Source organism: Meles meles, chromosome 12 (genome assembly GCF_922984935.1).
Source record: "Meles meles chromosome 12, mMelMel3.1 paternal haplotype, whole genome shotgun sequence".
In the NCBI taxonomy this organism is placed as follows: domain Eukaryota; kingdom Metazoa; phylum Chordata; class Mammalia; order Carnivora; family Mustelidae; genus Meles; species Meles meles.
The window spans coordinates 95866313-95892227 of NC_060077.1; the positions used below are offsets into that span (position 1 = coordinate 95866313).

Below are 25915 nucleotides of genomic sequence, written 5' to 3' on the forward strand. Positions count from 1 at the left end.
CACTGCCCCACGCGGCCCGTGGAGTGCAGGCATGGGAAGTCAGAGGGTAAAGTGCTCATTGCTTGGGGGCACATGGGGGCCCCTGTGTCACCCTCCAGTCACCTTCCCCGCTTCTGGTCATGGCAGGCGAACTGAGCTCTGTTGCCCGGGATGGCACCCACCTCGCTGTCCACCCATACCCTCAGCCGCCCGAGGGGACCCCACGTCAGTGCGGTTGTCCGCGGTGGGCCTGGGCGCGGCCAAGCAGGGAGGCAGGCTCCAGTCGGCCCGCGTCTGGGGCGGCTGGTCTGCTGTGGGGCCCAGGATGCCAGGCCTCCCTCGCCCGTCAGGGTTGGCCCAGTGTTGATGGGGGCACGTTTCCGGCTGAATGAGGACAGAGCAGAGTCACTGCCTGCGTGGCACCCCGGGGCAGCTGCTGACGGCAGCAGCGGGACGCTTCGGTGCGGTTCCGGAGGACGCGGCAAGGCGGCACACGGAGCCAGAGCTTCTTCCTGCGGCTCGTCGGCCGCTGCTGTCCGTGCCCCAGTGCGTCTCGCAGAAGGAGAAGGTCCGTCTGCAGTCAGGCCTTGCGAGGAGCCAAGGGCGCCCTGGTCGTGTCCTGGAGACGGACTGCCCCAGCGGGTCCGGTCCGCAGCTGTCCCTGCGCCCCGGCTCGAGGGAGGGCTGAGAGGGCAGGCGCTGCGGCCTTGGGCCTAGTTCCCGACGGCCCCGTGCCGGGACCCGCTGGTGGGGGCGGGGGCTCGGACGGGAAGGAACGGGACGTTCCAGGGAGGCCCTCGCATACCTCCCAGAGTCAGTTTGTCTTTGACATGAGAACATGAATCCTGACCCGTGGTCGAGTCTTGGTGAGCTCGTCTCTGCGTCTGAGGCGTTTTCGGGGGTTTCCCAGCAGGGCCCTGTGACGGCACCGGCCCCGTCGGCCGACAGCAGAGCAGGGCAGGGTCCTGGGGCCCCTGGCCGGGGACGGCTTTGGGGACACACCTTAGTCAGAGGTCCGGGGCCTGCCTGACCTTTGTGGGCAGGACACACAGTCCTCGGTGTGGGGCTGCTGCTCTCACAGACTCGCTCAGGACTGTGGGATGGAAACCGCCTCCGCCTGCCGGGAGGGAAGGTGCCCAGGTGGCGGGACGGGCTGTGCAGGCCCGTCGCGAGCAGCACGAGGAGTGAGCACCGCGCTTCCCTGCTCGCCGCCAGACGGACGTGGCCCTCGTGAGACGGGCGCGGGCGGAAGGCACTTAGACGTCAGGAGGTGGGAGCAGGGGTCAGTTCTGTTTTCCTTTTGCATCACGTAGTCCAGAAACCCTCAGCGTTGAGGTGTAGGGCCGGCAGGCATCTCCAGTACCCCGGGCAGTGGACCCCAGAGCCCCGGCTGCCGGCGGGAAGAGCCTGGAGCGGCCCACGGGCCGACGGCCGGGACCCTCCTCGCTCCCGCTCTGCACACACGCGGCTCTCGGGGGCGGCTGGTGTGTGGCTGGGACCACGCTGCTCCCCCACAGGGAGCTCCCCCAGACCTCAGCATTAAAGTCTCATCCCGGAGCTGCGGCCTCCACGCGGTCCATGCCGAAGCCGGGTGGGGAAGCCATCGGGAGAAGCCACAGGGACCTCATGGCCACCCTGCCCGGACTGGGAGCGTGCCCCTGGACAGGCTCCTCCGGAGCTTCACCTGTCCCAGAAGACCTGCAGGTTCTGAATGAAGCAGATTGTGCCACATTTCTGACCGCCGGTGTGGAGGGTCAGGTCAGCCCAGGTGGCCGAGGGGGTGTCCACCCTAGGGATTCCCTCCTAAAGGCAAAACAGGCGGCCTCGGCTGTGGGAGGCAGGCAGGGATGCTGGGCAGAGAGAGCACAGCCCCGGCCTACACGGAAGCTGCCCGCGGGCCTGCAGGGCCTCCCCCTGGGACCACGGGACGCCCGCCTGCAGCCTGCTGTGGCCGTGGTCATGGACGTTCTGGAACATTCTCCCTAAGTCAGCTCCTCAATGTGGTGAGCACAGCAGGAGCGAGCCTGTCGGCGGGAGCAGGGTCAGCGCACAGCGGCACACACGGTCGGGACAGTCCAGCCCCTCAGCGCCTCCCACGGCCGGCGAAACGCTGTTTTTAGTCAGTCGGACGCTCTCGCTATTTTAGCCAGAAAATGGGGAACCCGTGCCTTAACGTCCCTTTCCTGTGTTCAGCCTGACGTGTAGTGGTGAGGGGGCCAGCCGCTGGCGGGGCCACAAGGGTTCCGGAACCGTCCCCGGGCTCGGGAAGGCCGGCCGGCTTCCTCCCGCATGGGTGCAGCTCCGTGGCGCGGCTGCGGGGACCACGTCCTGCACCACCTCTGGGACGCGGCTTCTCCAACCCTGCGGTCGGCCGTGGGCTCCCGGCACGGGGACGTGGATGGCATTTAACTTGGGGCTACCCGGCATCCCAGCCGCGGGGAGAGGACTTGGAACTTGCACCCGAGCAGCTGCAGGACGGGGAGCCTGGGTCCGAGCCCACGCGGAAGCGCAGGGTCCGGCCTGTCCGCGAAGCAGGGCAGCAGCTCGGTGCTCCAGGAACGTGCCTGGGGGACGCTGGAGGCCGAGAAGCGGGGGCCAAGGGGGGCAGCCACAGGCCTCCGAACACAGAGGGACGTGCGTGGAGGAAGCTTGACACTGCGCGACGCACGTGGGCGTCCGGCCTCCCGGGAGCTGCTCCCGCCAGCGGTCAGGGAGGTGCCGTCCTGGGGCTCTGCCCGGAACCCCGTCTCGGAACAGCTGCCAGGGCGGTATCCAGCGCGGCGCATCTTGTGCCCTGCAAAGGCAGATTTGGCGACTCTCGGATGAGAACGCTCGACGCCTCTCCTGGCGCGTGTGGCCCATTCTGACTGTGGCCTGCGGTCGGCCTGCGTGGATCGTGGCTTCCACAGTTGGGAACCCGGAGGAGGTGGGGGCTGCTGCCCCGACAGGGAGCCGGCCCTGTCCCTGACACCTGCCAGCCCTCCATCACTGAAGTGGAGTGGGGACAGCCATACTGTCACAACCCGACCTGACCCCAAGGCCCGGCCCTTGCTGGAAACCTGGCGTGTTGGGCGTGGACGCTGCTGAAGCTGCGTAGGAAGGACAGGGGCAGGTCCCCAAAGGAAGACAGACGGGACCCGCGCCAACGTGTCCTCTGTGTGCACTCGCTCGCCTGCAGGTGCCTGCGTCCCCGACCGCCCCGGAATTCGCCGTGGGCTGTGACGTGGAGAGACGGCGCAGCCTGGTACTTCCCGTGGTTCCAGGTACTGCTCTTCCTTTCTCGTCATTTAAAAAAGGCCTGAAGTTCTCGTTGTGGTGTTTATTCCGACGGTCACCTGGGCCTTTGATGTCATGCAATGAACAGAAAACAATCTGAGCTTTGTTCTCGGGGGCTTAGGACAAAACACCTTTTGTGCGGACCGCGCAGGGTCCCTGGGAAGGGCCGGCGAGCATGTACAGGGGAAGGGAGTGGCGGGCGGCTCCTGCTGCAGGCTCCCGCAGCACCCGGGCACCTCGGCGTGCACCAGCGTCCACGGACCCCGGGCTCGTGCGGAAGAAGCGGAGTCTGCCGGGGTGTCCGCCACACTCGGGTCTGGGGCTGGACGTCCCGGGGCTCGGGGCCAGTGGCTCGGATCTGGGAAGGACGAGGACAGCTTCCAGGGGACGACACCACATTCCCACCAATCCTTACACGGCGGACAGAGATCTCTCTTGCTCTTCTCAAAGCACGTCCGTGTAGGATCAGGGACCCCCAGAACCTCATTTAGTTACAACTACCCCAGAGCCTTGTCTCCAGATAAAGCCGCAGTGACGTCAGGCTTTCCTTCTCTGGATGGGGGAACAGGATTTAGTTGGTAGCAATGTCCTTTCGGCTTGTCCGAGACCAAGGAGTAGGACCCCAACTCCTGGCCCTCTGCTTCTCCCCATGCCGGCTGGAGGCAGTGATTTGGACATGGAGACACGTGGACTGCTCGTGGGTGGCCCTTGCTGTCTGCTGGGTAGATGGGAGTCTGTCGTGGGGCCAGAGACACGGGCCCAGGGGGTTCCATGGCCTCAGGGCCCTGCAGTCGGCGGCTCCGTACAGGACTGGGGCCTCTGGGCAGAAGGCTCAGGGCGATGGACAGTGACCGTCCCCAAGGGACAGACTTCTCATCCCTAGCTGTGGCCGCCCGTCCACGTGTGCAGGACAGGCACGCGCGAGAGGGAACGTCTGAAGGCAAAGGGGCGGGTGGAAGTGTGTCCTTGCTCACGTGGCTCCGGAGCCGGAGGAACCTTCAGGCGCGCGTTCCTGCGTCACTAGCATCTGGGCCGCGCCGGGTGCCAGGCACGAGACCACGGACGCGCGGAACGGCTCGTCAGTCCAGGTGCCATCGTGATTTTCTGGAGAAAAGAGCGGGAGCTCGAGGTGCAGGTGCTGGTGCGGCCCAGTCCCCGGGCGTCTCCCTCACGAGGGGGAAGAGCGTCCGTCCCCCCCCCCCCCCGCCCAGGCCTCGGGCGGCCCCTGGGCTGGAGCGTCGGCCCAAACAGCACGTCGAGAGTGAATTGCTCCACTTGGCCCTTCAGCTAGAGGACAGGTTGCGCCCGACGACAGGCAGGACACGGAGCACACGGGAGGGACGGATACACGTAAGAGGGGACGGTGTCCCCCTGCGTGCTTGGGGATGGCGGTCCTGTAGGCCTTGGGGCACTCTGAGCGCTGCCCGGCAGGAATCCCGCCACGTCACTCGGGCCGCCTGTGGGAGCTAGTCCCGGCCACCACTGCCGTCTGCACCCAGGCGGGGCCCTGGGGTCAAGGCCCCGCTCCTGGGTCCCACTGGCCTGTGGCTGCGTCGCGTCACCCCGGGGCCCCTGGCTGTCTCCGTCCCACTCACCTGTGGAAGCAGCCAGTAGTGGACGTTCAGCACGCGTGTGGCCTCCCTGTGTACCAGGCAGCTGCGACCCGGAAGCTGCTGTCCTGGGAGCCCCTGAGCCTGGCCGGGTTGTATATTGCATACTCGGTGTCAAGTGGCGTGTGAAGGAGGCGGGTGGGGTGTCACGGGGCACAGCTTCTTGATCACGTCTGTGAGTCGAGGCCGCACAGCCCAAATCTGTGAGCTGTGAGGCCCGAGCCCAGGTCTGCACCTTGGAAAGGGGCGGGTCCTGCCGTGAGCCCCCCCGACCCCGGCTGGGATCCTAGGGGGGGCTCTGCCGTGCTCACGGGAACAGGAGTCCCTGCCGCGCGGGACGCAGCCCAAGCGCCGACGCGGGGCTTCCCCGAGGCCAGTCAGGCTGTTCTGGAATGGTCTCAGGCCCACGGCCCGCCTTCGTGGGCGCTCTGGGTGGCGTGGGGCCCCCGGGGAGAGGCTCGCCCCACTGCCGTGCGCTACGTCTGCTGCCGGGTGCTCCGTCCGCCCGTGGCTGGGAGAGAAGCTGCTGCCGCCTGGCTCTGGGGGCCTGGGGTCCCTGCTCAGGGACAAGGCCCCTCCCCGAAGTGGCTGCCCTTGACTGAGGGCGGGGCACGTCGCTTTGGGAGCCGAGGGGACATCGCCCCGGGCTCCTGCACATGCTGTCTCCACGGGACGCCGCCGCTGCGCTAAGCGAGCCCGCCAGGGTGTGTGAACGCCGGCTCGGCACGGAGGGCGCCGCACCGTTTCCACGAGAACCGGCCTTGTTCGCGGCAGCCGCCCTGGAGACCAGGACTGATCTCTCCCACGCTCGCTGCCGTAGCAAATCTGGCTCTAAGCTCGCGGCTGGCCTCCTGTCACCAGCCCTCCTGCCCTGACCAGCGAGGTGGACGCCGGGAGGGAACCAGACATTGCGTCACACCGAGCGCCGGTCTGGAAGGAAGTGGCTCTGGGCCGCGGACGAGGCCCCGGCACCCTTCTGCACCGCCCAGGCCCCCGCGCAGGACGCGGCCTCGCTCGGCCCCCGTTAATAGGAAACAGGAGGCGTCTTTTCCTGGCTCCCGTGACAGACGTGGCTTGTTTCCTTTGAGTCCATACGAGAAATGCATTTAGATGCCGCGTGTCCATGCCCTTGAGCTTCTGGGAGGGCCCCAGGGGCAGTGGGCTGGTACTGTGAGCCCACCACCCAGCCCAGAGTCACTGGGGTCTGCCTGCGCTGCTCCCCAAGGCCCGTCGTCCTGCCCCCCACCAGCTGCGGAGGGATCACCGCGTGGGTTAAGGGCCCCAGCATCTCTCCCCCCAAGGCGCTTGTCCCGGGGCCGAAAGCAGAGGTCAGGCCACCCCGGCAGGTGGCAGCGGCTGCAAACAGGGAGGGAGGATGTCTGTTCAGAGAAGGCTCAGCCTGGCGGTACCCGGAGCTCTGTGCTGGGTGAGGTTCGGCCTCACCGCGTCGGCCCTGCCGTGACCCTGCCCTGTGCCCCCACACCAGCCGTCAGAAGGCGATGCGCGTCCTGTGTCCCCTGGTGGCGGTGGCCGTGGGCCCACACGGAGGCCCTGCAAGACGGCGCTGCGGGGACGCTCCCGGAAGGGGTTGCAGGGAGCTCGCTCCCACTACCGAGGGCGGGCAGCTTCCGACCCACCTCCTGAAACCACTGGTTCCGCCGCTCACTGCGTGCCGTCCCTCCACGGCAGGGACGTCACAAGGGCTGGCCTTTCCCAGTGGAGACGGGTGGGGGTTTTTAAGGAGCTCGGGACACCTTATGGGAGACACAAGTTAGCCCCCATGTGTGGTGGAAATCAGTGCAGCAAAGGCCGAGTCCCAGAAGCGTTTCGGTTTAATCTGCCAGACGTACGTAAATACGCCTGAGATCATGAACTCGGAGAATCTCCAAACTGGTTGAGAAGTCAACCTTCGCCCTGGCATCTCGTGGGGTCGGTGTCCTCGGGGCCACGTCAGAAGGTGAAGTCTGCCTCCCGGGCTGACTTCGTCCCCTCTGCCGTTTCTGGATTGTCAGAAGCTGGAAGCGGGCGGGACGATCCCCCCGCTGGGTGACATGTCCAGCTGCCGCACAGCTCCCTCTCTGCACGCAAGATGAGCAGGGCCCAGCTCTGTGCTCCGCTCAGCGCGGGGACACCCACTCCGTGCGGGCAGCCCCGGGGGCCAGCTGTCTACCCCGCTGGTCTGTGGACACGGAGCTATGGGGTAGGGGTGCGTCAGGCTACGCTGCCCGGCCTCTCCCAGGCGGCTGCCCGACTGGAGGCCATGGCCTGGGGGAGGGGCGGAGGGCTCAGCAGCTCCAGGGCCAGTGGTGGTCGCTGCTGGTGGCTTGTAAGTGGGCAGAAAGTTCCTTGGAGCACGGGGCTTCCTGAGGGGTGACCTGACACGGCCGCAGTGTTTCTGCATGGGAATGCCATTGCCCAGGGACACACTCCATCCCAGGTATGGACCAGCCTGGGGTCTCCGTGGTCCCCGGTGTCCTACTGCCCCGAGCCAGCTGCATGCCATCTGCTGGGCCAGGGGACACTGTGGCCTCCGTAAGGAGCGAGGCAGGCTCCTCTGGACATGCACTTGGGCCCTCAGTGGCTCCGGCTTCTCCCGGGGACCTGTCCACTGACCCAGGGCACGCATGATAGACGCACGGTGACAAAACGCCGCACAGGGACGAGCCAGCTCTTCTCAGGTCCCTTATGCAGCCCGTGGGACTTTCCTCTAGACAGTTCTCTGTTGGGGCTCGCCCTCAGCCAGAGCCCTGACCCCCAGTTCCAGGAAAGAGAGAGAAACCCCTTTCCCAGCGAAGGGGTGGGGGAGCGGTGTGGGTGCATGGACCCCTCCCGACAGCGGACACAGCGGGGGCCACGCAGGGGTGCCGACCAGCCCCGTGCCCCGCGGGGGCCTGGCGTGAAGACCCCCCCCGTACTGCGCTGCTCCCTGTGGGGCTCACCTGCCGCCAAGAAAGAGAGCAAAGGAGCTATGCTGTGGAGAGCCCAGCAGCTGGGTGCCAGGACCCGAGGCGGTCACACCCCCTGGGAGCTGCTGCTCGTGGAGTGTGGGGGGCACCCTCAGGCAGGAGGGGAGGGGACGCCGGTGCCACACGCATTTGGGTAGGACGCACCCCATCCTCGACGCGGCTGTGGCGGTGTTCACGACATAGCCCACTCTGCTCTGCTCTGTTCCAGGCGAAGGCTGGGGCCCCACCTACGAGGCCCTCAGGCTGCCGCTTATCCGTCTACGCCACGGGGAGGTGGACGCGGGGCGGGAGGTACCTACGAGGCCTTCAGCATGGGGTTGGCATGGGGCCGCCTGTGCCGGGCACCGTGGCGAGTGGATGGGGCCCAGAGAGTGCGCGGGTCAGGAGGGGCCGCCTGGGGAGACCGCGGGCCCTGCAGACACCCCTCAGCACGCCTGTCTGTGTTCTGCCCGGCGCGCCCTCGAAGCAGAGGCCGGTGCAGAGTCGGGCAAGGCCCCCGCGGCCGTCGGCCTCGTGGCCCCGATTCCTGGCGGGGGTGGGACGGGAGGACCCTAGAGCCATGCGGGGTGCGTGGCTGGGACGGGCCGTCGCTGCGACGTGGAGCCCGGGAGGGTGTGTTCCCCAACCAAAATCACCGCACACAGCTTCTCTCGGGTTTCACGGACGCCCTGTGCCATCCCAGCGTGTGCGCGAGGTCCCCGACTCTGCGGACGTTCCTGGGGCGTCGGTGGTGGGAGGAGTGCAGTCGTACATCCAAGTTGACATTTTTGCTCTGATTCCTGCAAATCCGTGGGCCCTTGGGTCCGGAGCTTCCGCCACAGTTTGCAAATGGGTTTTTATAGCACATGAGTGCGGGGGAGGGGGCTGCAAGGACAACAGTGTCCTCGGTGTCAGAACCAGCTGCCGCTTCCTGGAGATGGTGACTCACACCTCCTCCTAACTGGGTGGGAGACCCAGGTGGACACCCAGGGACTCCGTCGAGACGCTGTTTGTTTTCCGGGGGAGCCCTGGCCACAGCCCGTCCGCGGCCCACGTTCATTCCCGTGTCTCGCCTCTTACAGCTCCAGCAATCAAGACAGAGCCCACCGACGACTACGAGCCTGCCCTGACCTGCGGACCAACGAGCCAGGGCCTCGGCCCGCTCCCTAAGCCCTGCTACAGCCAGCCGCTGGCCGTGCCGCCAGACCCGGGCTCCTGCCTGCTGCCCGGCTTCCTGCCCTGTCCCCCGAGGGGCACCATGGTGTCTCCGCCCCCCAGCGCCAGCCCCGAGCTCCATGACCTCTCCGCCGCCACCTACAGCAAGGGCGTGGCCAGCCCGGGCCTCGGACTTCCGCGGCCGGCCGGAGGGGTCCTCGCCGTGGAGGAGCCGCCAAGACTCGTGGGCGCGCACCCCGGGGCCCCCCAGCCGCCGCCCCCTGCCCTGCTGCGACCACAGGTGAGTCCTGAGCTCGGCGTCAGCCGTCCCCCTGGCCGCCGGCCAGCTCTCTGTCCCGACAGCCCCTGCTTCTCACCACCGCCCGGTACCCAAGAGCCGACCTGTTTGCAGTCCGCGACGGGCCACCAGCAGCCCCGACGGCCGAAGGCGCCGATGAGCGAGTCCGCAGCCCCCCGGCCTCTGCCGCTGCCCGAGGTGTGCGAGGACGGTAGTCGTAGTCTGGCCCCCATTCCCGTAACGGTCAAGCGAGAGCCTCAGGACTTGGACCAGCTGTACCTGGACGACGGTAAGTGCCGGGGCCTTAGGTGTACACGCCGCCTGGTGCCGTATGCGCGCGTGACGAGGAGTGTGCAGCGGAGCACACGTCCGTGCCGGCGGCGTGTCTTGTGGCCCTGGGCCGTGTCGCCTCGGCCGGAGGCCCCGTGGAGCCTGTGGCGGGGGTCCCACGGGACAGAAGCTGCCCAGTATGGCCTCACACGAGGCCACAGTCGCTTCGAGGCACCGTCGGCAGCGGGACTCCGGGTCCGGCCTCCTGGGTGGGGCATCGCGAGAGCGTCCCTGGTTGAGGAAGCAGTTTGCGGACATGGGCCGACCGGGGTTAGCGTTTTCACATGCGGCGCTGAGACGCCTGTCAGGTGCCCTCGGGAAAGATAATGCCAGGGGGCTTGGAACCGGGACGAGAATCTCACCACAGGTGCTCACACGGCCTCGGTGCGGGACCGCGGCTGCAGGTGGCCGGTCAGGGTGCGGAGGACGAGCTCTCCGTGACAGCTGGCGGGCCAGTGTGGAATCCAGAGCCTGCGTCCACCCCGTGTCGGGGATGACACTGCGTCGTTCTGGTCACGCTCCTTGGGGCCGAGGTGCCCCCCGAGCTGCGTGGAGGCGGGTGGCCCTCTTGTGTGCTGGTTCCCTGACTGCTCGTGGGTCAGCTCTGTGACCGCAGGCGCTGTGGGCTGCCCAGGACGGTCAGGCCAGTCCGCGACTTCGCAATCCTGTGTGGATGGTGTACGTGGGTGCCGAGGCCCCTGTTGCTGGTGCTTCTTGTCTTCTGGGCATGAGGCTTTCCGGGGCCGGACGCCCAGCTCCCTGGCTGCTGGACTCAGGTGGGGGCATGAGCTCGGGACGGCGTGGCCCAGCCTCCCCGGCACAGCACCCAGGCCTCCCCTGTCCCTGGGGTCAGTGCCTTGCAGTCTGCTTTCGCTGTTTTCCCTGAAAGTCACAGCCAAGCGATGAAGCGCATTTCTCCAGCACCGCTGTCTCCGCAAACGCAGTTCTGCCGCATGCACACTCCGTGTGCCTCCCTGGGGCCAGGCCGGCAAGGATTGTTTCTGGAAGGGCCTTCACTCCTACAGCTTCTGTCCCAAAAGGGCTGGCACCACCGGGCCCGTCTCTCCCAAGCCGCAGGGCAGGTGGCCCGGGGACACGGGAGCCTTGTCCGCCACAGCGTCTGGCCACCAGCCACCGCCCCCAGGCTGGACGGGGCTCCCAGGCTTCAGGGTTCCCCACACCCTGCTCTACAGGAGTGAACACGGGACTGGCCCCGGGCTCCTCCGTCCCTAACTCGGGGCTACAAGCTCCCACCTAGTTTTGTTCCATAGATGGTCGTCCCTGAGCCTGGGGATGTCCTTGGAGTCTATGCCATGGGTCCCTGTCCTCCCTCCCTGAGGCGCAGGCCCCGGGGGGGGCCGTCAGAGACACCCCAGAACTCAGCGGCAGCAGCTTCTTTCTGGATTCTGTCTCCCAAGGCCCATGAGGCCCACGGTGGCCACACTCCCTGCCTGGCTCCCCCGCGAGCTCGGCTGTGCCCCAGGGGGTTGTGGCTGGCCGTGCGAGCAGCGGGGAGGGCCCGAGGCACGTGCGCTGCTCCCCTCCAGGTCCCGGCCTCCGGTGTTTTCAGGGGAGCTTGGGTGACCTACTGGGCAAGCCTCCTGGTCTGTCTTGCTGCCCCAAGGGTGTCGTGCTAAGAGGCAGCCTCGTGGGGGTGGGGAAAGATGACGTGTGAAGGGGGTGTCCTGCCCCAGGGGAGCCCATAGCTGCCGGTCCTCCCTCGAAAGTGCCGTGGCCCTAGCGCATCTCTGAGCCGTGCAGGACCAGAGCTCACCTGTGCAGGCAAGGATTTGGTCCGGAGGGCAAACCTGCATGGGACGAGGTCCCCTGCAGACCTTGCGTTGCCGTGGGCTGCCAGCCGCAAACCCCGCCGTGTGGACTCTCGTCGGCCGGGCTCTAGACACTAGCCTCACGGTGCAGCAGCCCCATGCCGGCTTGGGGAACAGGGTGTGGGGCTGCTCTCCGCCAGGAACCTCCGCCTCCTGCCCGTCCCCGCCCAGACTTCCTCCCGGCACCGGCCAACAGTTACTGCCGCGTTACTGCCCCCGATGTCGCGCACACCCGTGTTTACTCGCTGCTGCTTGCGCTGAGGGTCCCACGCCCCCAGCCACGTTGCCGTGGTCTCCCGGGAGCTCCTAGCACCTCCCCTCCTGCTCTGAGCCTCAGGCCGCAGCCCCCGATGGCCGCCCGTGGGCCCGCGGACGCTTCCTGGCCCTGCCTGTGGCCCTGGGGTCCCCCCAGGCTGAGGTTCCGAGCCTGGCCCCACGTGCACTACATTCTCTGCCTGCGGGGCTGGAAATACGGGCCCGGTAACCCCAGGCCAGGTGTGAAGGAAGGTTTTCAGCTTCGGCTGACGACAGCATTTACAAGACGCTTGTCGTTCTTCATTCGTTGTTTTTATTTTTTGGCCAGAACAGGGGTCGTGGTCAGGGCGGCGCAGGAGGCCCCGTAGGAGGCGGACGATGGGTTTATATGGACGTGCGCACGTTTTCCTGCACGCACACCCACGCGTGCTGTTCCTGGGCCCCTTTGGGGGCCCAGCAACAGCCCCGGCGGCTGGGGCGCACATGCTGGCCATGGACCCCTTATGGGAGTGGCTGTCCTGTGTCCCCCGTGCGTCCTTCCGGAGCTGACGTGGTGGACACGGCCAGTGCCCCCGCGAGAGGCCTTTCCCGAGGCTGAGGGAGGCCAGTGGGGAGCGCACAGCCTCCCCCGGCTCAGGCTTCTCTGCCGTATGTCTCCCAGGCCTGGAGGCTGCGTGGCCGCACCCAGGAGGGGACCACGGAGACTGGTGGGCGCTGGGACTTCTGTTCCCGCAACCAGAACACACACGTGGGCTGGACGGGCGTCTCTGCCAGCAGGAGAAGGGATGGGGCATTCGTTGCCATGTCTGCGCAGCTGGAGACCCCGAGTCTACAGGCAGGATGCGAACTGCGGTTTCTCGCAGGGGAGTAAGAGAGGCCCCCTCCTGAGAGGCTAGGGGACTGTCCGCTGACCCTGGCACCCGGGAACTCTGCCTCTGGCAGAGCACTGACGCGGATGTGGCCCGCGCCGAGTTAGTCAGTCAGTCCCGAAGGCTGGTCAGGGTGGGCTAAGGGCCTCCGTCGTGCGCGCAGGGCCCTGAGCCCCGAGGCTCCACCTGAATCCTGGGGGACCGGGGAGCGGGGCCTAACTGGTGCCCTCCCAACGGGGCTGACGGGAGGGATTCGCAGGTGTCGTGGTTGCGTGGCCTGACCTCCGGACGCTCCTGGAAACCCTGCGGGACTGGAGTTGGCACCAGCAATGTGGTCCTTTGCCAGCCCCCATTTTAGCGTCTGCGTGATCGGGGTTTTTGGACATAAATTTGCCAAACCAGGGCAATGTCAAAGCCCCTGCTTGTTCTGGGGCAGCGGAAGTTTCTGGAGAATATCTACAAACCACCCATTTCGGGGGGGCGAGGGGGTGTGGAGGGCCTCCCCCTGCGGTCGTGTGTCCGAGCCTTCCAGGCGCCCCCTCCCGCCAGCCCCCGCAGGAGCCTGTCCGGAGCGGCGTGTCCCTTGCTGGAGTCGCAGCCCTTCTGCTGTCCCCTCACCTGTCAGGCCCGGCGTGGTCGGTGAGCTCGGAGGGTCGTTGCTTGTGTTTGAGGCCACGTCTCAGGTTCCACGGCAGGCGGTGGTGGCAGCCGGTGGCATACGACGGGGGCGTTGGGACCCGCTGCAGGACACGGTCTTCCCTTTGTGTCTCAGGTCTGAATTTGCAGCCTGGAAATGGAAACAACAGCGAAACGTGTTAGATCCTGAGGCGGCATGGACGCAAAGTGGCCTTGAGGGGAAAGCTTTCCACACACGGTTCAGCCGGCGGGGGTGGGAGGCCGGGCGGCCTCGCGTTGGGGGTCGGCGCCCACTTCCCAGAGAGACCGGTCGGTGGTGGGGCAGTGGGACCACAGGCCCCGGAACAACCCAGTCGCGGTGAGGCCTGCTCCCCCCCGGGTCCCCAGGGTCTGGGGCTGCACGCGGGGATTCACACACAGCTCTCCCGCCACCAAGGGGAGGGACGCAGGGCCTGGTCGGTGGCAGGCGGGCCCTGTGGTGAGCTGCTCGATGCCGGGGAGCACAAAGGTGCTCCCCTGGCCTTTCCCTGCGTGGCAGCAGTGTTTTCGGGAGCCCGTCCGCTTGCCTAGCGGCGGCCACTGCCCCTCTGTTAAGAGACCAAGACCCTGTTCAGAAGTCGGGGGCGGCCGTTTGGGCTCCCGGTGGAGTTTCGTTGGGGGTTTTGTTTTCCGGGAACCTAGAATGAGAAAAGCGAGAATGGGGTATTCCATGCGGTGGAGGAGAGCGGGCGTGCGGGCCGTCGTGTGCAGCCGCGTTCACACCTGCCGGACCTTCCTTGCTCTTCAGAGCGGGGCACAACACGACGCCCCAGAAAACGAATCCCGCTTTCTCCTGGGTTTGTGTGTTTCTCGGTTGAGTCTGCTCTCTGGTTTCGTTGCAGCAGTATTTGGTCCGTAAAGAAACGAGTCGTAGTTTTTTCTTTGGTCCAGCAACACTCACGAGACGTAAGCTCTCAGCTCAGACTTCTCAGTTGTGGTAGGGCCACGGGGGTACGTTTTTAAAAGAGCCGCTTTACGGGCCTCGTGTTACTGTAAATGCAGATTTTTTTTTAAAAGATTTTATTTATTTATTTGACAGAGAGAGATCACAACTAGGCAGAGAGGCAGGCAGAGAGAGAGGAGGAAGCAGGCTCCCTGCTAAGCGGAGAGCGCGACGCGGGACTCGATCCCAGGACCCTGAGATCATGACCCGAGACGAAGGCAGCGGCTTAACCCACTGAGCCACCCAGGCGCCCCCTGTAAATGCAGATTTTTGAACTGAGCCGTGAGAGCCGCACGTGAGCGATTCGCTGCCGAGATTTCTGTGGGGCCCGTGTGTGCGCCCGAGCACGCTGCCCGGCCACCATAGCCCGTCCTTTTAGTCGCGGATGTGCAAATGTGGGCCGTTCACGGGTGCACACACGATTACGTGTCACGGGGCATGGTCTCGCATGCGGCATTTGCGGGGAAGGAGCTCTTCATCCCTCTGGAGCCACGGGCTGTCCTGGGCTTCGTGCGAGGGGACCCTGCGGGGCGGCTGTGCCGCTGAGTCACAGCTCCGTGGGGCTTCTCAAGGATGGGCTCGCGGCTGGGCGTGGTCCGTCCCTGCTTTAGCCGCGTGGTCGCCGGCCCAGCCGCCTGCGCCACGGTCAGCACTTCCGGCCCTGCCAGGAGCGCTCAGGTTTCCGGAAGCCTCCGTGTCGTTAGAGCGACAAGTGGGTGGACCAGGCGGCCGGGATCATGTCTGCTGGAGTCTGGGCCGTGAGTCCCCCGCTCTGCTCCCCCTCGTCCCTGAGCCCAGGCTGCTCTGGCAGAGAGCACGGTCCCTCCTCACGGAAAGTTTTACTGACATGGCCTGGCGCCCAAGGCTGGAGCCTTCCCCGTTCCTCACATGGGAAGGGTCTACGTTGCGGTGACCAGACGTGCGGAGTCGTTAATGTTATGACGGCGGCTGCTGCGAGATGGCCGGACGGACGCGGCCACGCGGGGTTTTCATCGGGGCCCGTCCTGCACGCACTGGCGTGTCCACGTGCGGGTCTCCAGCATGAAAATCCCACCACACACCCCTGGGGATGGAGCACTGCGGCACGGGGGCCGCGGGCTCTGCAAGCGGCTCCTCTGGAGACCCTGTGGGAGCCCCGCGTCCTCGGCACGGCCAGGAGGGCAGCGCTCAGGAGGCCGCCCTGGAGGAAGGAAGGGGGGAGGCAGCCGCGGCCCCCGAAGTGCAGTGGGTCAGGCTCTCTGTGGGGCACAGACACGCTGGTGCTGCCCCTAGCGCCCAGCCCCGTAAGCTGTGGGGCTGTGACGTCGGAGCCCCTGCTGTCCCTTCCTACGGGCATAGGGCGCGCGGGAGGAGGGGCCCTTCTGCTCCCTGGACTCCGGAGCTGAGTGTCTGTTCTGGGCTCCCTTGTCCGTCTTGCCTCGTGGGGATGGCAGCCGTACGCAGGAAGGGCTTCCGGCCGCTCTGTGTTTCTGGTCGTGGGCCCGGGTGTTTTCTGGGTCCTGGGGGGCAGCGAGCCCCGTTGGTCTCCACGGGTGGCAGCCGGCGGTGCCCACCCCGTCATACGCGTTAGCCTGCTTCCCCGTGAGTATTACTTGGAGACAAGGAGATGGCGTTGGAGAGGGACCCGCGGAAGAGCCTGAAACCTCTGGCACCCTCAGATCTGCTCACGACCAAACGGCACTCACCGCGGCAGGAGCGCAGAGGGCTTGAGAGCGGCCGCCCTGGTGTGCGGACGGGGCTGTGCGCCGGGGACGCGTGCTCGTGTGTTTCTGTCCTGGTCGCAGGCAAGCTTGGAGCCGCCTGGAGCAGCCTGGAGTGTCTGCTTGTGGACGTTTTGTGACCGGAATGCTGGTTTCTTCTGCGAAGAAGTGAGCCCATTTCCAACAGTTCTGAGAACGGCTCTGTCTCCCCAAAGACGAAGTCGTGCAACGCTGGCCTGGGTTCTGCACCTTCTCCTTCTCTGATGCTCGCGGGGCTTTCTTACTCGCGAAGGAGTGCTCCTCCCCGACGCCCGCAGGCCCGTGAGCAAACACCACCACTGTGTCTCGTCACCGGAGCGTGAAGCCAGAAGGCCCGGTATTTGCAAACACAATGGCCGCATTCAGAAAGTCCAGTGGGTGCCAGACAGTCCAAGCTAGACACCTCTTGGGGAAAGTGGGGACCAGGGCAGGGGAGGGCTCTGCCCACAGCTGTCAGACAACTGTGTTTTCACAAGAGCAGCCGGGGCCCTGTAACTCAAGCCAGGCACTTGGCTCTCCTGCCCTGGAGCTTGGGCACAGAGCCAGCTCGGCCCCGACACGTTCAAGTGATCTCCCTGATACAAAACTGTATTCTTACCTGTGGAGCCCTGAGGAGCACCGGGTCGCTGCTTCATAGATGCCGACCAAGTCCAGGCGGAGAAGAGCGTGGGGACTTGGAATCGTAGTAGTTATCTTCCCGACAGAGCTGAGAGAGCCGTTCCCAGTCTGGCGTGACACGTCCTGTTGGCAGACAGAAACCCCGAGTCCCAGTCCCAGCACCGGACGGGCGTCGTCCGATGCTTTTCAGAGTGACTTTGCGTCTATCTTGTCAGTTTACGTTTCCAACCTTGGAACAGTCCCGTGGCCCGAACTGCCGATGTGGACCCCACAGACGGAGGAGACGGGCTTGCAGACAAGTGTTCGCTGACCTGCTCACAATCACACCGAACACGGGACAGGCCACGAGCACCGTGGGGATCTGCTGGCTCTGACTTAAACAGTCTCTCTGCTCTCTCAGGGTTCGGGTCTATTACTGAGGATTTCTTCCTCTTCTAGACATGTGATATGCAAAGATTCCTGCTTCAAAGTCTGGCTTCCAAGTATGAGATGGCCTTGCAAGCTGAAGAGGACGGCCGTGTATTCTCTTCTTGGGCAGAGAATGCCTGGTCATTACCTGAGGCACTTTCTGGTGGCTCAAGAAGGACAGGAAGACAGGCAGGACTTCTAGAGTGTGAGGGGGAGGACCTCGGGGAGTCAGCACAGAGAAAAGCAACAGAAATACTGAGATCTAGCAAATCAATCATTTCACAATCTGGAAATTCACCAAAGAGACAGAACAACTGAAAAGCATTAATTCAAGAAAAAGTAGATCCTGCTAAGAAGAGTGGGATCTGCAGTGGTCTCAGGGAGGGGGGCACCCCCATCCGCACCCAGCCCTGGAGCACAGCTGTAGAAAGCCAGCAGCTTCGCTGACAGTGAAGAGAGACTGGCCTCTTTGGGGGCTCTGTTAAAAACCGTGCCCAACGTGCAAACAGTATCTGACTGACGGTGAACCTCCCTGGAAAAGTCGTCTTCCCAGGCCATGACCAAAACAGCAGATGGCTGGACTCATGCTTTCAGGAGCAGCCAAGGCTGTGATCTCAGCTGGGGCAAACGGGAGCCTAGCCACACTCAGTGCCTGCAGGGGGGTTGGAAAAGCCCCAGCACATTCCTGGGAATTGGGAAGCTGCACATGGACGTGCACATGCTCAGGAAGGACATGGGTAAAGAAAGGGCCAGGCCCGTCACCTCCAGCCGGCCTGGAGATCAGATCAGAAACAGAAGTGGGAGCTAGGGTTGACGCGTGGCTCGCATGCAGTTAGGTTTCATTGACAGAAGATGGAGATTTAAGGCATTTAGAGAAACCTCCTGACAGATAGATGACTGACCGTTAGCCCTGATGACCCTGAGGATGACCTTGGGGAAGCCAGACAGAAAAATAAGAACAAGGATTTTTAAAAGAGGAATAGAGGACTTAGTGGCCATACACCACAGAGAACACAGGACCCCCTACAGAATGAGTCCAGAAAAGTCACTCATCAAACATCCAGCATCAAGGGAAGAAAAAAACCCAGCCTGGCAATAACAGCAAATCCGGGGGGCGTCTAATTCCAAAGTTGCTGCAATATGTATCCTCTATACTGTCTAGTTTTCAACTAAAAAATTACAAAACATGCAAAGAAAGATGAAAACACATCCCTGCAGAAGAGGAAGAAACAACCCAAAGGCACAGACCACATGTCCCTGTGAGGGCTGAGGTGCAAGACTTAGCAGGACTGCCTTTAAATCAGCTGCTGTAGATACGTTAAAAGAACCGAAGGATAATGTGTTTAAAGAAGTAAAGGAAAGTGGGACAGCAATGTCTCACTAATGGAGAATATCAATAATGAGATTAAAAGTTTTTAAAAGGGCTACATAGACATTCTAGCCTTGCAAAATATAATAACTGATGAAGAATCTGTTATAGGGGCTGAACAGCAGATTGGAGTTGGCAGAGAAAAAGAATCAACGAACTTGAAATGTCTATAGCTTATCCAGTCTGAGGAATAGAAAGGAAAAAGAATAAAACTGAGCATATGGGACACCATACAACGTGCGCACACAGGCATATTGGGAGAGAGAGGGTAGAAAAGTTATCCGAAGAAATATTGGCTGAAATCTTCCCAAATTTGTTTTTTAAAAAACATGTACACATCCCCAAAAGTCAACAAATTCCAAGTAGAATAAACCCTTAGATTCATATCTAAATACTTTATAGCCATACTGTCGAAAGTAAAGGAAAAACAGTCCTGAAAGCAGCAAGAGAAAAGCAAGTCATCAGTAGGATTAACGGCTGACCTCATTAGCAATCACAGAGGCCGCAAAGAAAAAGACTGTTGAAAGAAAAAGCCCAGTGATCAAGAAGCCCATATCTAGCAAAACTAGCTTTTAAAAAGAAGGAGAAATAAAACCATTGCTGGGTAAGAAATTTTGTTGCCAGCAGACCTGACCTACAAGCAGTATTTTTTTTTTTTACAAGCAGTATTAAAAGGAGCCCTCTTGGCTGTTGGCAACTCAGATCCACACAAAGAAATAAAAAGCATTGATAAAAAGTAATTATGTAGATAAAGACCGAATACATATTTTTAAACTCCCTTTTCCTCCTAACTCATTTAAAAGAAAATACATGAGACAAAAATGACAAAAATGTTTAATGGGTTTATATCAAGACATCATTGGTGTGGTAGCAACAGCAGAAAGGAAAGGGTCGGGAAGGAAGCCGCAGTAAAACAACTTCCATATGTTATTAGAAACCAGTTAATATTAATTAGCTGAAATAGAATTTTTAAGTTAAGACGTGTATCATAATCTCTAGAGGAACCATAAAGAAACTAACTTAAAAATATACAGAGTAAAGCAAACAAACCAACCAACCTACCAAACCCATATTTCAGTGATATGTTAGAACTTCTGTTTAACACAGAAGAAGGCAATAAAGATGATAGAAACAACAAAACAACAAACAAAACCCCATAAGACACGGAAAACAAACAACAAAATGGCAAATGTAAATCCTACAACAAAATTACATTAAATATAAATGAACCAAACACTCCAATAAAAAAAAGGTGACGGTTGTCAGACTGGATTAGGGGAAAAAACAAACAAATTAAGATCCATCTATAACTGTCTCCAGAAGACTTACTTTACGTTTAAAGACACAAATAGTTGAAATTAAAAGGATGGGTAATTGTACAAGGTGAAGAGTGAACAAAAGAGATCTGGAGTGTCTGTACTAATATTAGACAAAATCAATTTAAGATCAAAGAAAGTGTTGCTGGAGACAAAAAGGGATACTTTATAATGACTAAAATGTAAATTGAGCAGGCAGACATAATAATTGTAAATATTTTTGCACCTAAAAAGATAGAACCATGTAATATGTGAAACAAAAATATCCAGATTTGAAGGGATAAACTGAAAGACAGTTAAAAAAATTGTATCTGGAGATCTCGCTACAAACTGTCAGTAACGGACAGAACAGTCAGTAATACAACTAGACGCCAAGCCAACAAGAATATAACAGTTGAACAGCACCACAGGCAGCTGGACGGACCTGGAAGCCATGTATGAAACACTCCACAGAATGCGGTGCTTGTGGGACATTCTCCAGGACAGACTTTCTAGTAGGTCATGAAACAAGCCTGAATAAGTTTTAAAGAACTGATTCTGATCACGATGGAATTAATGGAATTAATGAGTAGCATCGCTGCAAACCCTATTAATGAGTAGAATCGCTGCCATTGCTGTCAAAATTCAAGCAGGTTTTTTGGGTTTGTTTTTTTCAGGAACATGACAAATGATAAAATGATCCTAAAATTCATATGGAATTTCAGAGGTTCCCAGAGTAGCCAGAACAAACAACGAACAAAGCAGGAAGACATAGTTCCCAATTCAAGACTTAGTATAAATCTGCAACAATCCAGACAGTGCCATACTAGCAGAAGACATCTAGATCGATGGACAGAATCCGGAGTTCAGAAATCCTTATATTTATGATAAATTGATTCTTAACAAAAATGCTGAGCCGTTTAACCAGGGCAAAGAAGATCTTTATAACAAAGGAGGACATAACAACCGGGTGTCCGCGCGCAGAATGAACTCTCACAAAACAGTGAAACGTGCAGTGGGCAGCATGTGAGAAACATCTTCCAGGCCTTAGAGCAGGCAAAGATGTTTTAGATATGATACCAAAAACATAGTCCATTATCAAAACACTGGCAAACGAGACCCCATCAAAATTCACATTTTTCCTGCTTTGAAAGAACTGTTACAATAGGGAGAAGATGAACAAAAGAATATATGAACCAAAAGAATATATTTTCAAAGTACAGGTCTGATAAAGGGCTTATATCCAGAACATACCAAAAACTTGTATGTCAATGCTAAGAAGACAACCTGGTCAGAAACCGGGCTTGAAGATGCAAGCAAACATTTCTCCAAAGAGGATGTGGGAATGTTCATGAACACACCGAAGCAGACTCCGCAGCATCAGTCATCGGGGAGAGCAGGCGTGACGGCAGGGCAGACCTCCGCCCCCACCCGTCCGAGCGGCCACAGGCGGCGGAAGGGACGGGAGCACTCTTGCGGGAAGGTGGGGGGGACGGGAGCCCTGCCATCACCAGTGGACACTTCGGGTGCCATGGCCACGTGGTGGTGTCTCCGGAGGGCCGTGACGTCGTCGCGTGACCCGTCCGTTCCACTCTTAGGTGTCGGCCCAGAAGAACCACACCCACGTCCGCACACAGACAGGAGAGGCGTCACAGGCACACGAGGGCACGTCCCTCCGCCAGAAGGAGGATTGGGGTGCTGACCACGCCACGCTGGGGACGGACCTCGGAAACCGAGGCGGAGTCCAAGTAGCCAGACACGAGCTGCTCATCCTCCATAGCTCCGTCCACGTGAAAGCGTCCTGAGAACCCGACCTCAGGGGGCAGCAGTGCCCTGGCGTGGACTGTCCCCTGGGAGGGGGGCGTCTGCGTCTTTGCTGTAGCTCGAGGGGCCTCCCTTCGCAAGCGTTCAGGACTAACCACTCGGCGCGGGAGGAGAGACCCCGCTGCTCGGGTGCAAGGCTCATGCGTGTTCTGCCAGATGTCCCCTGTGCCACGTGTACAGCCCCGGGCCCCTTCTCCAAGCAGCATGAGGAGGAAAGTCCTTTTTTTCGTGGCACGGACACGGTGCCCACGGCAGACTTGCTCTGAGGGAACGAAATACGTGTGCTTCTGCGTTGTCTCCTGTGTCTGAGTTAAGGACTGCGTGGGAGACACGGACAGTGTAGCGCGAGCTCCTCCTCCTCTGGCCACGTGGTGGGAGCCATGTTTTCCGGCCACGAGCAACGCGGGTTCTCGGTCGGGCGCTTGGAGCTGTGAGTCCCTTTGCCTTGATTTTCAGCTTGAATTTTAAAGCAGGGCCCTTCCTCCCGGATGACAGCGTGGACGCCGGCACACAGTGAAAAACAAAGCGGGTCTATTCCCCTCTGACGCGTCCGCCCTTATCGGGCCCAGGGGACCCGCTAATCAGAGCCTGGCACTCTGCACAATAGGCCAGTCGGCCAGACCTCTCCCTCCCAGCGCTATCGCTCCCGGAGCCCGCGGCCGGCTCTTTTGTCCCGAAGCAGGCGGACAGCGCAGGATGCGGTCATCAGGCCCGGGGGCCTGGGGTGGCCTTATCAGCCTGGCCATCCTCCCCCACCCAAGGGTGCAGGCTTCCCCAGGACTGGCCCTATCAGGCGCCACAGCTGCTTCACTGCAGATAGGGCAGGAAGTGGGCCTGGAGGACGCGGCAGCTCAGGGCCTCGGCAACATCCAGAAACTGGCCTGTGGCTCACCCGAGGTCTGGCTCCAGCCCGAGCCCGCAGCAGGAGGAAGAGGCAGGTGCCCCAGGCGTGGGCGAGCTCCTCCAGCCCTTGGAGCCTCGTCTGGTCACGCAGAGCAGGCAGCGGGGCCCAGAGCTGAGGTGGGGCCCACAGGCGGGGTTTCCGAAGTCAGTCCTGGGGGATGGCCTGGTCCGCCCTGTGTCTTCTGTGCCCATAAAACAGCTAGTTTGCCGGCGTGCGGTCCCGTGTGTCTGTGCAGACGGTTCTAATGGGGCTCCAGCCCAGCGATGGCGAGGCTGGACCCCAGGGAGCGTCTTGGCCCAGCGTCCGCATCCACACCCTCTGGGCAGCTGAGAGGCACGACCTCAGGGGTGGAGCAGCGCCCTCGGGTGGGGCAGCGCCCTTCTTCCCCAGCGGCCCTGCTCGGGGCACTGGGCAGGACCTGCTTCCCAGAAGAGACCCCAGATGAGACCGTGGTGCCACGTGAGACCTGGCTGACATCCAAGAGCATTTTGCTTGAGAAATTGCATGTTAGGACATTTCCTCTCACTTGCTGTCCCCGGACCAGGCTGGTGACAGGGAGTGTGCCCCTGGCCCACCGCCTGGCTGCCATGCCCTGGGGGGAAGCCACGCGGGCTACTGCTTTTGGCATCGCTCCCCGTCCTCACAGTGTCAAACTTAGAATTGCCTTTATATGCACTTTCCATTTCTTTCCACGGGAGCTGTTGCCAGCAAGCTGTACGTTACTGTGTATCACTCAGAGTTAAGGACCTAAACCTTAACACAAATCAAACTCTTGTTGACATCGTAGTGAAAATCAGAATGGGGCTGAGCGGCGCGGTAGAAGCGAGCTGCAGTCACTTTTGTGGATTTGAGATTGTTTTCTGGGATCCCCGGACTCCCAGCGCAGCAGAGTCATTTCCTCTTGGCAGATGGCTGGACAGAGAGAGGCTGGTGGAGAGGGGGGCGCGGGGGCCTGGCCCACCCGTCACCACGGGCTTCCTCTGGCTCCAGCGGGAAGGTCTGTGGCCGCACTCGGGAGAGCAAGTGCAGGCCGGCGTGCCCGCGGGGCTGTGCGCGCTCTGATGTCAGAAAAGAGCTCGAACGCGGCATCCAGGCCTGTCTGCTCATTGGGTGTTTCTCTGGATGCAGAGAATGGAAAACGCACATCGGACCGTCCTTCCGAACTTGTCCGAATGCCAGCAAGGGTGTCCGCGCCCCCCCTGCGCTCGCTGGTCCTTATCTCTCATCACCGTTAACCGCGGTGTTGATGTTCTGTTCCCCACGGAGATGGAAACGGTGGTTTCCACGGGACGAGCGCCGGCTTTCCGGCCCGCGTGCAGCTTCCTGTCCTGATAGCGCAGCGGGCAGGGAAACTGGGTGATGGATGACTTTGACGGGCGTTTCTCCGGAGGTGTGCTGGGCTCCCTGGGGGAGAGCTCTGACCTGGGCTTTTGAGCGAGGCTTTTACCGGACCCAGCCCTTCCCTGGCCGCCGCTTCCTCCTCTGCTCTGCTTCCTGTTTCTGCGTTTTCAAGGCCAGGAGGGCAGCGGGCTCAGGGAGCTCCGGCGCCCACCGTAAGCGGCCGTCCCAGCCTGCTGTTGGGGAGCCCCGGAGGGAGGCCAGGCACGGCGGCGGCTCCCAGAGCTGGGAAGAGCCCCTCTGCCCTGGGAGGAGCCAGGACCTTGGGGTGGGAGCCTCACTCAGCAGGGGCACCCAGCACGTTTGTTCAATGACGGGAAGGTGAGGAGAGCTTGAAAGGGTGCGACCCTCTGGTGGCTTCTTCCCAGGCCCTCCGTGTCCCCGGCCTCGTGGAGCCAGGCTGTGGGTTTGGAAACACGCGCTCATCCCTGCCGACGGCGACCCTGGGTATCGGGAGCATCTTTACACTCTTGGGGATTCTTCAAGCATCTCGGGTCCCCTTTCGATGGTCGCCTCATTGTGCGGCGTGCACTGGGGGTCTCCAGGCCTCCGGCAGCTTGTGGGGACGGCGTACGGCCTGGCAGTGTGGTGCCGGGCTGGCCTTGGGCCCAACCCTGGACGGTGCTTGGGGACCCCCGTTCCTGTCGTGGGCGGCGGTCGGGCGCGCTCTGTGCCAGGGACATGGCCGCAGCCTCACCTCCGTGCAGGGAGGAGCTCGGCACAGTCGGACGTGGCTTCGCTGAGGGTCTGCAGCCCCCGTCCGGCGTGAGTTGCCGCCTGCTGTGAACAAACGCACGTCAGCCGCTCGTTCCCCACATTCCGCCTTCTTGTGAGGACGTCGTCTTTATTCGTATTTGTGACTTTATTTGAGAAAGAGCGTGCAGGCGGGTCAGGGGAGGGTTGGAGGGAGAGACTGTCCGCTCCCCGCTGACCGCAGAGCCAACGCGGGCTCCGTCCCTCGACCCCGAGATCACGGCTGGAGCCGAAACCAAGAGTCACTGCTCAGGAGACGCAGCCGCCCCAGCGCCCCTGGAGGACACGTTTTAAACCTTTCCAGAGTTAGTGGAACAGAGAGTTGATGCGAGGTTTTCCACACGGATGGTCCGTGGCCCCACGGAGTGGGAGAAAGCCCACAGGCAGGAGGCCGCCCCGCCGGCGTGGTGAGCCGTGGCCTCGGCTCTGTCCTCCTCGTGCTCAGTCCCTTGCAAGCCCCTGCGGAGGGTCGACGCGGCTCTCGGGAGACCGTAGCGGTCAGTATTTGCAGACTCCCCACTGTGTCCCGGCGTCACAGGGCCCCAGCACCCGCGCATGCGTCCATTCTCTGGCCGCTGGAGAGCCCCGAGGGCAGCGGGCAGAGCCGGTGGACCAGCTCAAGGCGCGACAGTGTGAGTGATGCTTGAACCGATAGGGCCGTGCTCCCGTGGGCAGCGGCCGGCTGCCCCGTGAAGGACGGCGCACGCCCGGAGTCTGAGGGCCCAGGCTGTGTTTCAGGGAGGACTTCTTGGAGGAGAAGGACAGGAGCTGAGTTTCAATGGCGATCCGTCCCGGGTCCCCACTGGCAAGTCTCCACTCCTTGTGGGAAACGCCACCTCGCATGGTGGGCGGGCTCCGGAGGACGGGGCCGTGGGCAGGCGTGGGCTCCGTCCGCCGGTGGGAGCGCTCGGATCTGCCCCAGACGGCAGCCCTGCCCCGCCCCCATGGTCACGGGTCCAACCGCGTGCTCCCCTCCCACGCTCGGGGACCCGCTCACACCTGTCCTTTCAGGTACCGTTGGAAATGGCCGCTCCACCTCGGGCTGGGACGCGGTCTTTGGGACCGTGGTGATCCGGCCAGGCCGCCCATTTTGGTGATCACCAGGGGCGTGTGCTTATGACATAAAGTCAATTAGACGCGTTCGTGCTGGTCCTGCTGATTTGATTAGGACTAGCGAAGGCTCCAGCAATGGGAAATTACAAGAAACTTAATGGCCTTCTGCAGGGCGTGCAGCTTCTGTGGCATCTCGCGTTCTGTGATGAATTACTCATTACGTGTGGCGTTGCAATAGCTTCTGGAAAGATTAGTAATTGGATAATCGACACAAAAATTCAATCTTGGGTGCTTTTCCATCCCCGGGTCCGTGCGTCCTAGAAATCAGGAGACCCGCCTCCCCGGCCGGCGTTTCTGCCCCTCCTCGGCCCTGTGGCTCCCGAACTGGGA

At 61.6% G+C, this 25915-nt stretch overlaps 1 protein-coding gene across 3 annotated transcripts in view; it reads left to right on the plus strand.

Annotated features, from left to right (window-relative positions):
- The window catches only part of NFATC1 (nuclear factor of activated T cells 1), a 92528-nt gene that overhangs the window by 56937 nt on the left and 9676 nt on the right, over window positions 1-25915 (plus strand). For 2 of the 3 annotated variants that reach the window (XM_046025246.1, XM_046025248.1), the window contains exons 9-10: window positions 8893-9266; window positions 9378-9552. In XM_046025246.1, the coding sequence (XP_045881202.1) occupies window positions 8893-9266; window positions 9378-9552 (549 nt within the window). The remainder of the gene's footprint in view (window positions 1-8892; window positions 9267-9377; window positions 9553-25915) is intronic. The other variant, XM_046025249.1, reaches the window with a different exon arrangement.